Source organism: Typopeltis vanoorti, chromosome 16, assembly GCF_054136105.1.
Source record: "Typopeltis vanoorti isolate ZY-2024b chromosome 16, IOZ_Tvanoo_1.0, whole genome shotgun sequence".
Lineage (NCBI taxonomy): Eukaryota > Metazoa > Arthropoda > Arachnida > Uropygi > Thelyphonidae > Typopeltis > Typopeltis vanoorti.
This window is the reverse complement of record NC_143564.1, coordinates 14,314,461-14,326,799: the sequence shown is the minus strand read 5'-3', so window position 1 is coordinate 14,326,799 and position 12,339 is coordinate 14,314,461. Positions and strand designations below refer to the sequence as shown.

At 34.9% G+C, this 12,339-nt stretch overlaps 1 protein-coding gene across 1 annotated transcript in view; it reads left to right on the top strand.

The window, feature by feature from the left end:
• LOC150097857 (adhesion G protein-coupled receptor L3-like) overlaps positions 1-12,339 on the top strand; it is a 70,624-nt gene that overhangs the window by 22,474 nt on the left and 35,811 nt on the right. The window contains exons 4-8 of the mRNA XM_090406250.1: positions 925-1,058; positions 2,868-2,971; positions 3,429-3,686; positions 5,597-5,708; positions 11,728-11,935. Of these exons, the coding sequence (XP_090262376.1) occupies positions 925-1,058; positions 2,868-2,971; positions 3,429-3,686; positions 5,597-5,708; positions 11,728-11,935 (816 nt within the window). The remainder of the gene's footprint in view (positions 1-924; positions 1,059-2,867; positions 2,972-3,428; positions 3,687-5,596; positions 5,709-11,727; positions 11,936-12,339) is intronic.

Here is a 12,339-nt window from a genome sequence, read left to right as displayed (position 1 = left end):
AGCCTCTGTTTTCAATACTTCTGAGCAGATTCATGTTCCAATCGATGCCAGAAACTCTGCATTGAATGTGTCGGCCGGTGATTGGCGGTTTTTGCAATCCTTCGTAGCGCCCTACGGTGATCACTTTCGATGAGTGTGATGAGTTGTGGGTGGCACAACTCATCTTGGCTGCTCTCGTGCGCAAAACTATTAACTATATCAAATTCTGAACTTTAAGGATGGCACGAAATTTTACTAGAAACATGTTGACTTTATACAAAATAGTTTAGGATGCTGTTTGGTATTCTGACGAGGAAACGGTCAAGGAATGGCAAAGCATCGATTTGATTCAATCTTCTGAGCTTATTTTATACTACAAGACAATGAATTATTGTAAAATTAATTGCATATCGCTGGGATGCTCCACAGTGATTTCGAAATACTCAGCAACAGACAAACAGATTACTTCGTATCAAAATTACAATTTCTAGTCTTTCAATTTTCCCCCTTGCTTTTTTTTTTTTTTTTTTTTTTTTTTGGAAATATCAGTACAGAATTTTAGTGACTGCCGATTATAATAATTTATTTTCTATAAGAGTTGGAGAAGTTTCGAAAGTTTTTTTTTTTTGAATGGGATTACCAAATATATAACTAGTTATATTTAGTGGCCTATTTTAATGTTAATATTTTGCTGGTTTATTGGCGAAAATTGCACTCATGCGCAAAGTATAGCAACAAGCATAGTTCGGCCATGTTAACACACACACACACACACACACACACACACACACACACACACACACACACACACACACACACACACACACACACACACACACACACACACACACACACACACACACACACACACACACACACACACACGATATATCTCGTTCACATGAAATTATTTTTATTTTATTTTATTTTTTATTTTTTTCACAGGAAAACAACGAGCACTCTGTCTACACCCATAATTCCAAGAGTGTGCAAACGCAGAATTTCTGCTGATGGTACGTCATGGCCTGAGACTCCTGCTGGTGAAGAAGCCATTCAGCGTTGTCCCAGTGGAACTGTAGGTAAATGATGGAACTATAGGTGTATGATAATCGCTTATGCCATTTCCTTTTAGGTGAATAATGAATTAAACTTACGGTGCAGTTTAAAATTAAAAATACACCACATTTTATTTTCAGAAGACGTTCACATATTATATAATAATACACTATTGTGTAATGAAAATTACCATTAAGAATAACGGTGCTAGTTTTTTTTTTTTTTTTTTTTAAGCATTTTCTATGTTACCTATATACAGTAGCGGCATGTTGCAACATATGAAAATATTGTTTAAACTTTAAAAGAAAAATACGACTGAGTTAAGCAACAGTAAATTAACAGTAATTAACAATAATTATGATGGCTATCCAGGTCTAATTTAGAATGAAGTCTAGAAATACGGGAAATTTTCCCGAAGACTTTTTTTCAATATAGGTTTACAAATAATCTTTCGTGGGTGGAAAATATTCAGTTTTTTTTTTACTTTTAGCCATTTTGCAACTTTTTTGCGCTGCTACGTACTGATACGCCCAAGTTTTTAGGATATAAGAAAAATTGTTTTGCAGAATTCGTTATTTCAACGCACCCATGAAAGATCTTAGTTATTTCCCGACAACAGCTCTCATGATACTTATATAGCATGTATAGTTAAGACTTACGTTTGAGTAAGTTTTCAATTTTGCGAGTCGCAATAATAAGAAATCTTTCTGGACTCAAAGAGACGTATCTGAGTTCCGAGTACATACCACACACACAAAAAAAGTTTGATTCGGTGTCAGTGTTATCCACAGATAATAACTTAACATTATTTCAATCCACGAATATATGGCGAAAAAGGAGCGGGAATGTTTGGCCTAGAGCAGAGGTCGACAAAGTAGTCGATATCGACCCCTGGGGGTCGATGTGGCTATCCAAGGGGTCGATAAATGTCTAGCCTAGAGCAGAGGTCGACAAAGTAGTCGATATCGACCCCTGGGGGTCGATGTGGCTCTCCAAGGGGTCGATAAATGTCTAGGGATTAAAAGGGGGTCAATAAACACCTAAAACGATTTTGAGTAACACGTAGTAAACATGCATCGGTTGAGCCAACAAACACATCCTTCTCATTAACCATTCCAGGTAAATCAATAAAATGTAAGTAAATTTTTAATGTTCTTTATAAATTTCTTTAAGTATTTCTTATCGAGAAGTAGTGATGAAGTAAAAGGGTGAAGGAATTATTATTTTTAAATTGAAAAATTTATTATTGATAATATTTATTTATTTATTTAACATGATGGGGGTCGATGAAGGATCAAGGATTCCATGAAGGGGTCAGTGGTCTAAAACGTTTGCTGAACCCTGGCAATGTTCTTTAACATTCGCATCTGTTCTTTAACCAACAGGCTTGAATACTGTTCGCATGGATATCTGTGATTGCCTTAGACAACAGACGAATTTCAACCCTTGCCGGCGAGAGGTTAAGGTTTATAACCTGCATAACCTCAGTTAGTTTCTACTATACTGATGCTGCTTTTTCCTCTTCCACAAACCTTCTTTAATTACTCGTCTTAAGATGAACTTGTTATCAGTGGTTTTTCCTCGCGCGCTCTGCAATTTTTTTTTTTTTTTTTTTTTTTTTTGAGAATGCAGAGTGTGTATTCGCATTCAAATGTTTAAAATAAACCTTAGTAAAAAAAACATCTAATATCTTTTGAATACACGCAAAACTACATACTTTTTAGAATTTTTTTTTTTTTTTTTTTTTGCTTATCATTAGATATAAATATTTATTTATGTGATTTCGATGTTGTAAGTCTTCAGCTTTTTTTTTTTTTTCATTTTTAATGTAGGCTTTGCACGATGGAAATGCGACCCGAAGACTTTAAACTTCACTCCGTCACAGCCAGAATCTTACGACTGCAGACAATCGTGGCTTGATGAAATTGAAAAGAAGGTATTGATTTAGGTTCAAATATTTTATAGCCTTTTGGCCTTTTGTAACAATTTATAAGAATTATATTTTAAAGCAACTTAAATGAAGCTATAACTAAGCATAAACAAGAAAGAAATCTGAAAAAGAAACCAAAGTTTGGGAAGAAACCTGCAAGCCTTGCATCACTGTCGCGTTCGTGTTATTTATCTTGTCTTCCCATGACTTTTGTTTAGCTACTTTTACACTTAATTTAGCTTTCTTACACTTTTTTATGCCTCTAAGAGCACCTGATGACTTACTTCCCAGGAATTTCGAAATATATTTTATAATTTTAAGGTGCATAAATCTTAATACGAGTGGATTTTAAAGCAGGTATAATAAAAAAAAAATCTAAATTTATACTTGAAAACTGTACTCAAAATGTTTTCCAAATACATATTAATACTTGGTGTAAATAACTTTAAATATTTTGCTTTAGGTAGATAAAGGAAATGTACTGAATATATCACGTGAACTAGCTGATAAAAGTGGTCGCGAGACGGTCATCTCTGGAGATATATTCGCTTTAGTGAGAGTAGTTGAGGAGCTCATGGAACGACTTCAACAACAACTAAGTAGCGTACGTGAACCAAAAGAAAAATATGAACTGATGAAGAATTTCGCGTCATCCATTGTCACAACACACAACAACGTATTACAAAGTAAAACTTCAAAAGCATGGAGCGAACTTCCAGAGGTATGTTTTGCACTGCGCTTATCAGTTATCATTATGCATGTTAAATATAGCAGCTGTTCAAAATGCGTTTTGTTACTTTAGTGTTATCCTCATGAAAGAAATCTGAGCGTTAACTATTTCTCTACAATCGCATTTCTGATTTTAAAATAATCCATAAGTTCGATTGTAGGAAATTAAACTTAACGTTATGTGTTTGCAAAGTTTTTTTGACTTTACTGGGTTGACCAAATATGGAGTGACAGACTACACGATAGTTATGTATGATTAATATCCAATTCAACGACGTTTCCCAGGAGAGGTTGATTTGGGACTTCGGAAAATTATCGTAGAATCATTTATATGTCATGTGAAAACTTAACTCTCAACGTACAGCGTATTTCTAATATTCAGAAATATTCAGGCCTTATACTGTTGATAGTGTCACTGCAATAAAATATACCTTACGAAATAGAAACCTAATCGACATCTTAGCTTGTAAGAGATGCCAATAGTTGCTCTTGAAGTCATAGAATTTCAGTTTTGTATGTGTATGTGTGTGTGTGTGTGTGTGTCCACCGCGTGGGTGTAGAACTGGACTGCTGAGGTTAGCATGGAATTCATCTATAACCTTAATAAACTGATTCGCTTCTATGTTTTTCCTTCTCCAAGTACTCATCTCATCTCACCTCACCACAGCACATTCCCCGTACATATTTGATGATAAATACAAATACCTTTCATCAGAGAAAAATCTCCTTCCTTCGTCGCTCTGAGCAAATGTCATTCTGGAACAGATGTCACTGATCTGAAACCTTATTTTCCGCTAAAAAAAATGATATAAACGTAAAACTACTTTTGTGGGAAACTATAAATTTAAAAACTTTACAGATTATAATTAAGTAAGTTAATACAATATTAACACAATTACAATCCATTTGTACAGTTATATACCTTGGAACGATTAGATTTCCAACAGCATATTATATTGGAGTGAGGGATTACGCTACAAGAAACTGATGAGGCTAGGGATCTTGGCGTAATGATGGATAGAAATTTGAAGTTCGAGGGCCACATAACAAAAATTGCAAATAGAACTCAGAGGATAATTGCTGTGTTGAAGCGAACCTTGACATGTAAAGATAAGGAAGTCATTTTGCCTCTTTATAAGGCCTTGATAAGACCACACCTGGATTACTGTGCGCAAATTTCTTCTAGGTTCAGAGGGGATTAAAAAAAGCTGCAGAAAGGATACTAAGAACAGTAACAAATATGATATCGGGATTATGGAATGTAGGCAATGAGGATGGATTGAAAGTATGTGGATTGCAGACATTAGTAGACAGACAGGAGAAAGGGAGGTGATGCGATAGAGGTTTATACATTTTTGAGGGAGTGTTATAGGATATCGTCCGATGAAATTTTTGATTATATGAAAGGTAGGGAGAGTACACGGGGGACATCTATGGAAGTTAAATTTGTATGCGGTTATGAAAGGGGCAAGAGCTAGATGTTTCTCTCGCAGGGAAGTATGTGCAACAGTTTGCCTCTTGAAGTGGAGTGCATCCACTGTGAAAATGATTTTAAGAGAAGGTATGGCAGCTGCTGAGGGTGATGTATGGTCTCCCTAAATGAGTCCTTGACTTCATAAAAGTCTGAGATATTATTATTATTAATCGAATGACATTAGAATTAACTGTATCGGATTTATTTAATTGGTAGAAATAATAACCTTACGTAAGAAATAATAAAGTTAGCATATTTTGCATTTTGCTAAAACTTATAAAAATCATTTGCTTTAATGAATCCATATTTCTAGATTTATATGAAAAATCATTTACATCTCATATGAAAAATCTTTATATCTCATATTAACTCCTACATTCTGTAATAACTTATTGGTAATATTTGAGTTTTTCTTTCGTTTATTTTAGACTCATCGAATAGAAAGTGCTAGTAAGATACTCCAACAGACTGAAAAGGTTGGCAAAGAGCTTGCTTGTCAACAGCCTTCCAACATTCAGAAGATTAATAAAGAGAACATTGGTAAGAAATCTAAAAATGTAATAATTTTAATGATTCCTCTACTAATTTCTGTAGATGTTTTATATAATGTTGTTACTAATATTCACATGGAACATGCACAGAGTAGACTAACTGTAGAATCACACAATTGACAGACATCTTGTTCCCACCGAAAACATTTTTAAGCATTGTCGCTTTGTAGTGTTTCTGTTTGCGGTGAGTAATTTCAATGTTTCATTTTCTAATTTGAGAACTAACATGCTATTTTATTAACAATGTAGAGTGAATGAAGTGTACTTTTATCGAACGAAGATGATCACTCACTCATAGGGTATTACTTACAAATTTCTATCCTCTAAATCTGCAAGAGGATAGAAATTATCCTCCAAATAGAAAGAGAATAGGTGAGAATAGTAAATATTACGGCGAAAACTAAAGAAATAATTTTAGAAGTATTTTATTGTCGAATGCTGTCGGGTTGTGGCAATCTCGAGCAGCACTGTGCATAGCTACTTTTTCCCCCTATAAGAGCAGGCGATCCGATGTATAGTATTTTCTCCCGATGCAAATCGGAAAATATTGCCTATACTACACAGAGGAATACGCCCACAGATGCGAGACCCTTCGACATTTGTGCGCCTGTCAGAAGAAGGAGAATCCATTCCGATATTAAGGTAATCTGCGTTTCGTGGGATGAGTGTTTATTATTATACGTCGGGAAAGCCTTTCGTTTATGAAAATTCTAGTTCTTGAAGTGGTAACTATTTTGCTTGTATAACAGTTGGAAACTTTACGTGTAAAGCACGTGATTTCGCGTAGTGGTGACCAATTCGTACATCTTTGATTTCTTTCTCTCCTTCAGCATGAATTGAATATTCTTGGCACAATGCCAGACTCGGTTCAATGAAGTGTGGACGTACAAGAATATCCACTTAAGGATTCTAAAAAAAAAAAAACTGGATTTCGAAAGGCAGCAATGTACTCGATTTTTCTTTGCGTTCATCACGTGCTATGTGTCACAAAGCGTTACTTTAAATAAAGCGGTGTATCAGTAGCATAACAATAACAACAGCAAAAAAAAAAAAAAAAAAACGTTATGAAGGTTCTTCGCTTCCTAAGACAGAATTCAAACCCAGGTCTTTTCAATCGACTGTATCGTCGATACTACCGACTGAGAGTTAAGATTGTCGTCACCAATGCTATACGCACCTTCCCCCCCCCGTTCCCCAGTAAACTGTTAAACTCTTTGTCAATGTCACTCAGTTTAATTCGCCTATCCTCTGTGCTATTTGCGTAACAAACATTTCGTAGATGCAATAGAGACGCTCGGATTGCTCCTCGTTTGGGTATTTGCACTAATGACAGTAATGGTTTCTAGTGACATCCCATGTGCTTCGAACTGAAATACGCTGACATCCTTAACATACCAAAATCGGATCAACCCTTGCACCTTCTACATCTATGTTTCCAGTCTTCCTCATATCTTGCAACTGATGGTGTTCCTTAGCATGGTTACGTGATGCTATCGATTCAAACATTCTTTTTTTCCCTATTCTACCCCCCCCCACACACACACTCGTATGCGAACGATGAGTATTCGCATCCGATCTGCTACCTTTTCGAAATATCTTTGTAAACCGATCAGTCAGGGTCTTCATCGTCTAATCCCAATCTTTTCTAATCGTCTAATCCAGCGTTTGTCAACCTTTCTAAGCCCAAGGACCAGCAAAATGCCTAAAACAATTCTACGGACCACTAAGTTACAGATGCGTAGCTGGCGGGGGGGTGGGGATCCGTCCCGGGTGGCACTTTTTTTGACATTTAAGAAATCTTGCCATAGCAACTGAGTGATGAAATAGACTTCGACAATGTCATCGACGATTTTGCGAACAGAAAAGCAAGAAAAATAATAATTTAGAATGTTGGAATTAAAGTTTTACTTCAAAAATAAACAGAGTCTTTTTAATTTATTTTCCTATACGTCGTTTCGACTTTTTGCAATTTTTTTAAAAACCTATGTAGGAATTACCAACATTTCGGAAAAACGTGCCATTTATAACACAATAAATCTAAAAGCATGTTTTGAATACATTTGGAAAATAATTAAATTGAAGTAAACGATTAAAAGTGTATCATCATTGAACAACGTTTTAATGTTTATTAAACAAATAAATAATATCATATAATTATGTTACTACTTGCTTTTAATGCGATGGTCGCAGAGTTGCTGGACATCTGACTCAATGTTGATCAACTTCAGTCGTTACACACACGAAGACGATTTCTGTATTTTGTTTTTATTTGAAGGAGCGATGAAAATTCTTTTTCACAAAGTCAGATTGTGGAAAACTGCATGACGATTTTCAGTGCTTCTTCAGATAATTCGGGAAATTCACTTCTCACTGAAGACGAGATCCAAAATCGAGTCAAACCAAGATCATGGAATTGCATTTTAAGCCCACTGTCACTGGAAAGCTCAACAAACTCTTCTTTTTTCGATAACGAAACGTCGTTCTCGTGACTGCAAGCCTGAAATGGATCGCGAACGCACAGAAATTTCTTATAAAAGTTATTCGGAAAATAGTCTCGTCTATTTGTAACTCATAATAAGAGCTCTTCTTAACTGCTTCGATTAACTGAGATTCTACGTCACCTGTCATATCATTAATTCTGTGACTGACAGTGTCGTTTGTAAGAGGAATCAAATCAACATCTTTTAGTAACTTGTTGCCTAACATAGTTTTTACCACATCTTTTATAGCTGGAAGTAGCAAATTTTCCCTTATAGAATGGGGTTTCCCTGTTTTCGCTATGCACAAACGTAAGAGATAGAGTGCTTCCAGTGCCTTGCTATTAATGGAACCCTTGGCCAAAACTAGATCTTTCCCATGATTTAATGTCCATAAGCATCACTAAAAAAATTCAATTGGCTCATTTTTTACATCACAATGTTTAGTTTCTAAATATTGTTGGAGTTTCGTAGGTTTCATGCACTCGTTCGACAACACTTCATAACACATTGAGGTTTCCGTTCACTTTCATCTCCACACCAAGTAAACCGGAATTCCAAATATGAACTGTTATATTTCCTCCTGTATTTTTTCTTTGAACTGCTCGTTTCTTCTACTTTAATAGTATCAGACTTACTCGCTGTTACAACGCGTGTAGGGTTTCATTTGCTCTTCTTTTCAAAGTCCTGTTCTGAGCGATTTTCCATTATTAAAAAAATGTTTCCGAAAAATATATAAATAGTGGGGTTAACTCACGACACACTTTGTCCAAGTATCACTAAGCACTTCTAACGATATGAGCCTTGGTTTAAGGAGGGGAAACCTTCAATAATAAAAATCAATAAACAACAAGCAATTGCTTCAAATTTGGATAACACATTTTCACTTAAAATCTGACAAAACAGCAAGGGAAGGGGGAAGCAATAAAACTATACCGTCATTCACTTCACCCCTCTAATTATTCGTCATTCTGCCGCTACAAATTATTGTAGTGCCAGAATGACGAGTATAGTTCGCCCACCGTTTGTAGGTCTCTCCTTGGCATTTTGCCAAGAATAGTCGATTCATGCTGAAAGGTAGAAAGAAATGAAGGATGTACGAATTGGTCGCCAACATGCGAAATCACGTGCTTTCTTGTCTGTCGCTGTACTGGTACTAGCTTGATTTTTGTTGTCGCTTTTTTGCATTATTTTTTTTTATTATTAATTTGTATGATGGATCCAGTACAGTCAACAAGTTCTGTTGTTAAACGTTTCAGTAGCTCTTGCAAAAGAATATTGAATAATGTGCTGACATTCTGCGAAAAAGAATCGTCTCCTTGTTCCCCTTTCTCAAGTCATAAAACGTGCAAGTGCAATTGCGGGCGTATCGGGGTCGACTGTTAAAAGAATTCGTAGGGAATCAAAAGGTGAAGGTAAGCCAAAATTTAAATCTCCTAAAAACCAAGTGCCAGAGAAAAGAAAACCATCGAAACCGTAGCTTTGAATGATTTTGATGTAGACGTTATAAGAAGAACTATTCACGAATTTTACGTAGTCGAGAAAAGTGTGCCAACTGTTCCGAAATTGATTCCTGTGTTTAAAGAAAAAAATAATTTTCCTTGGAAAAGAGAAAACTGAAGGAAAATACTTCATGAAATCGGATTTTGTTTTAAAAAGTCCCAGAATAAAAGGAAACTTATCATGGAGCGAAGTAAGACTATTTTATCTAGAACGCAGTATTTGAGAGCAATAAGACCGATTGTGTATCTAGATGAAACTTGGATTGATAGTAATTTAACTTATGGAAAATGTTTGCAGTCTAAAGAAGAATATGGAGTGCTACAAACCGGAAATGGCTCGCGGCGCATAATAATTTTGTGTGCGGGTGGAGAAATGGGTTTTTTTCCGAATTCAAACTTACTATTCAAAGTCAATTACCATAGGCAAATGAATTCTACGATCTTCGAAAAGTGGGCAGAAGAAAAACTGATTCCAATCCTTCCTAAAAATGCTGTTGTTATAATTGATAACGCTTCATATCACTCATTCGATTAAACAAAGTTCCAAATTGGTCTAATAAGAATCAAGTTCTTATGGATTGGCTCTCTGCAAATAACATTTCTCATTCCCCAGATATGCGAAAAATTGAATTGCTTAATTTGGTCAAAAGAAAATCGCCCACAACTAACTATTTAAATTCGACACGATGCTCAAAGAGCATGGATTTCTAGCTTTGAGGCTACCACCATATCATTGCGATATTAATGCTACTGAGTATGTTTGGGCAGAAGTGAAAAGTTTCATTTGCCATCGCAACGTAACTGGAGATATTGACATGTCGAAACTTTTTAAGCTTTCAGTACAGGCGATTGAAAGTATTACAGTTCAAAACTGGGGAAAATATTGCTTTCATGTCACCTCATTGGAAAATATGTATTGGGGAAGAGACGGAATTATCGAAGAATTATGAGAACCTTTGGTGATCAGTTTAAGTGAAAGTGATGGCGATTCGGACACCGATTCAGATGACTCCGAAGATTAAAAGGATTTGATAATGATATTTTTTCCAACCTTTTTTTGCATTTGTTAAAAGAGTCACAAACAGTCATAAATAATTAATCGGTTTAGGACATTAAAGTGTCTCAGTTCTCTCAACTGTAAGTTTAGAATATATAAGTTCATTTGAAAAAAAATTATTTTTTTCTGTATAATTATTTTTATTTTATAGAAGACCTCCTTAAAAATAAACTTAGTTAAATTTTTGTTTTATACTATATCTTTTTTTTAAATTTTGTTAATACTCTACGTACATTTTTCCAACTTTATACAAACAAAATAGTTACACTTTAAAAACTACAATGTTCGTAAAAGAAAAGCTAAATTTTCGGACCTGTAATAATAAACAAACACATCCCAGAAGACAAATTGATTACCCTATTATCGGAATGGATTCTCCTTTTTCTGACATGCGCAAAAGTGTCGAGGGACCTCTAATCGGTGGGCGAACTATAATAAAAGAGGGGTGAAGTGAACAACAATATAGTTTTATTGCTTCCACCTTTGAACTTTCTGAGGCTAATTGTTGGTTTTTTTTTTAAGTCTCCATTTGATTTCAATAATTTTTACTTACTTATTCAATTTTAATTTGTTTTGTTTTGGATAATTAAAAAATATATAGTTATTTAATTAATTTAAGTCTGCCTGCGGACCACAGGTTGAGAAACACTGGTCTAATCAACTTCTTCTATATTTGTCTTAATGTTGTTACACTGTTTGTAACAACCCCCCCCCCCTTCCTTACCATTATGAGAGAAATGTTCAAAATCAATTACAGGTCTGAACAATTGGTCTTGGCAGTATATTACTACGTTTCTTTGTAATAATGGGGGTATTCAGTTATAACAGCAACAACCATGCATCCTTATTATCTCATTGATGTGACGTTTCAGTTCCTTATATGGCAAAGATTCAGTGAGAAAGACACAAATAAATTACAATATGCATATGAAATTGTATTCTAAAAATTGCTTATTATTTTTCCCTCGCTAGTGCTCCATACCTTCACTTTTGAAGAAAGTTCTTTTTCTAAGCCTTACGATTTCAACGTTAGTATGAGCAACGATGGAAGTTCGTCGCATTTGATTATTCCTGCAAATTTCTCAATTCTTCGCACCCACAACTGCAGTGGTTATACGATTGGCGTTGGACTTTTCTTCTTGAATATGGAAAACATCCTCAAGCCAGACAGTAATACTAGGTCAGTGAAAGAATTATTTCTTTTTTATTCCTAAAGATGTGGGAACTTAATTTAGTTCCCACATCTAATTAACATAAAGAACACTGTTACTTTATGTTAATTAATTTATACAGTGCAGTTTAATATTTGCGCCCAATAAGTGGCCAGAGACACTCGCCTAACAGCACATCCAGTGGTCATTTAAAATTTGCGCAGGTAAAAGTGTTATAGAATACTAATACTGTATATTTAATTATATATAAAATATACTTTCGTTATCTATGTATATGCATTTATTTAGATGTGCACAAATAAATTCAATATGTAATTGCAACTCTTTTTAATTTATTTTTAATCCTTCCCATTGCACTACTCCAGTGTTTCTCAAACTTCAGATATCCGCGTACCACTTTCTTAAATTTTCA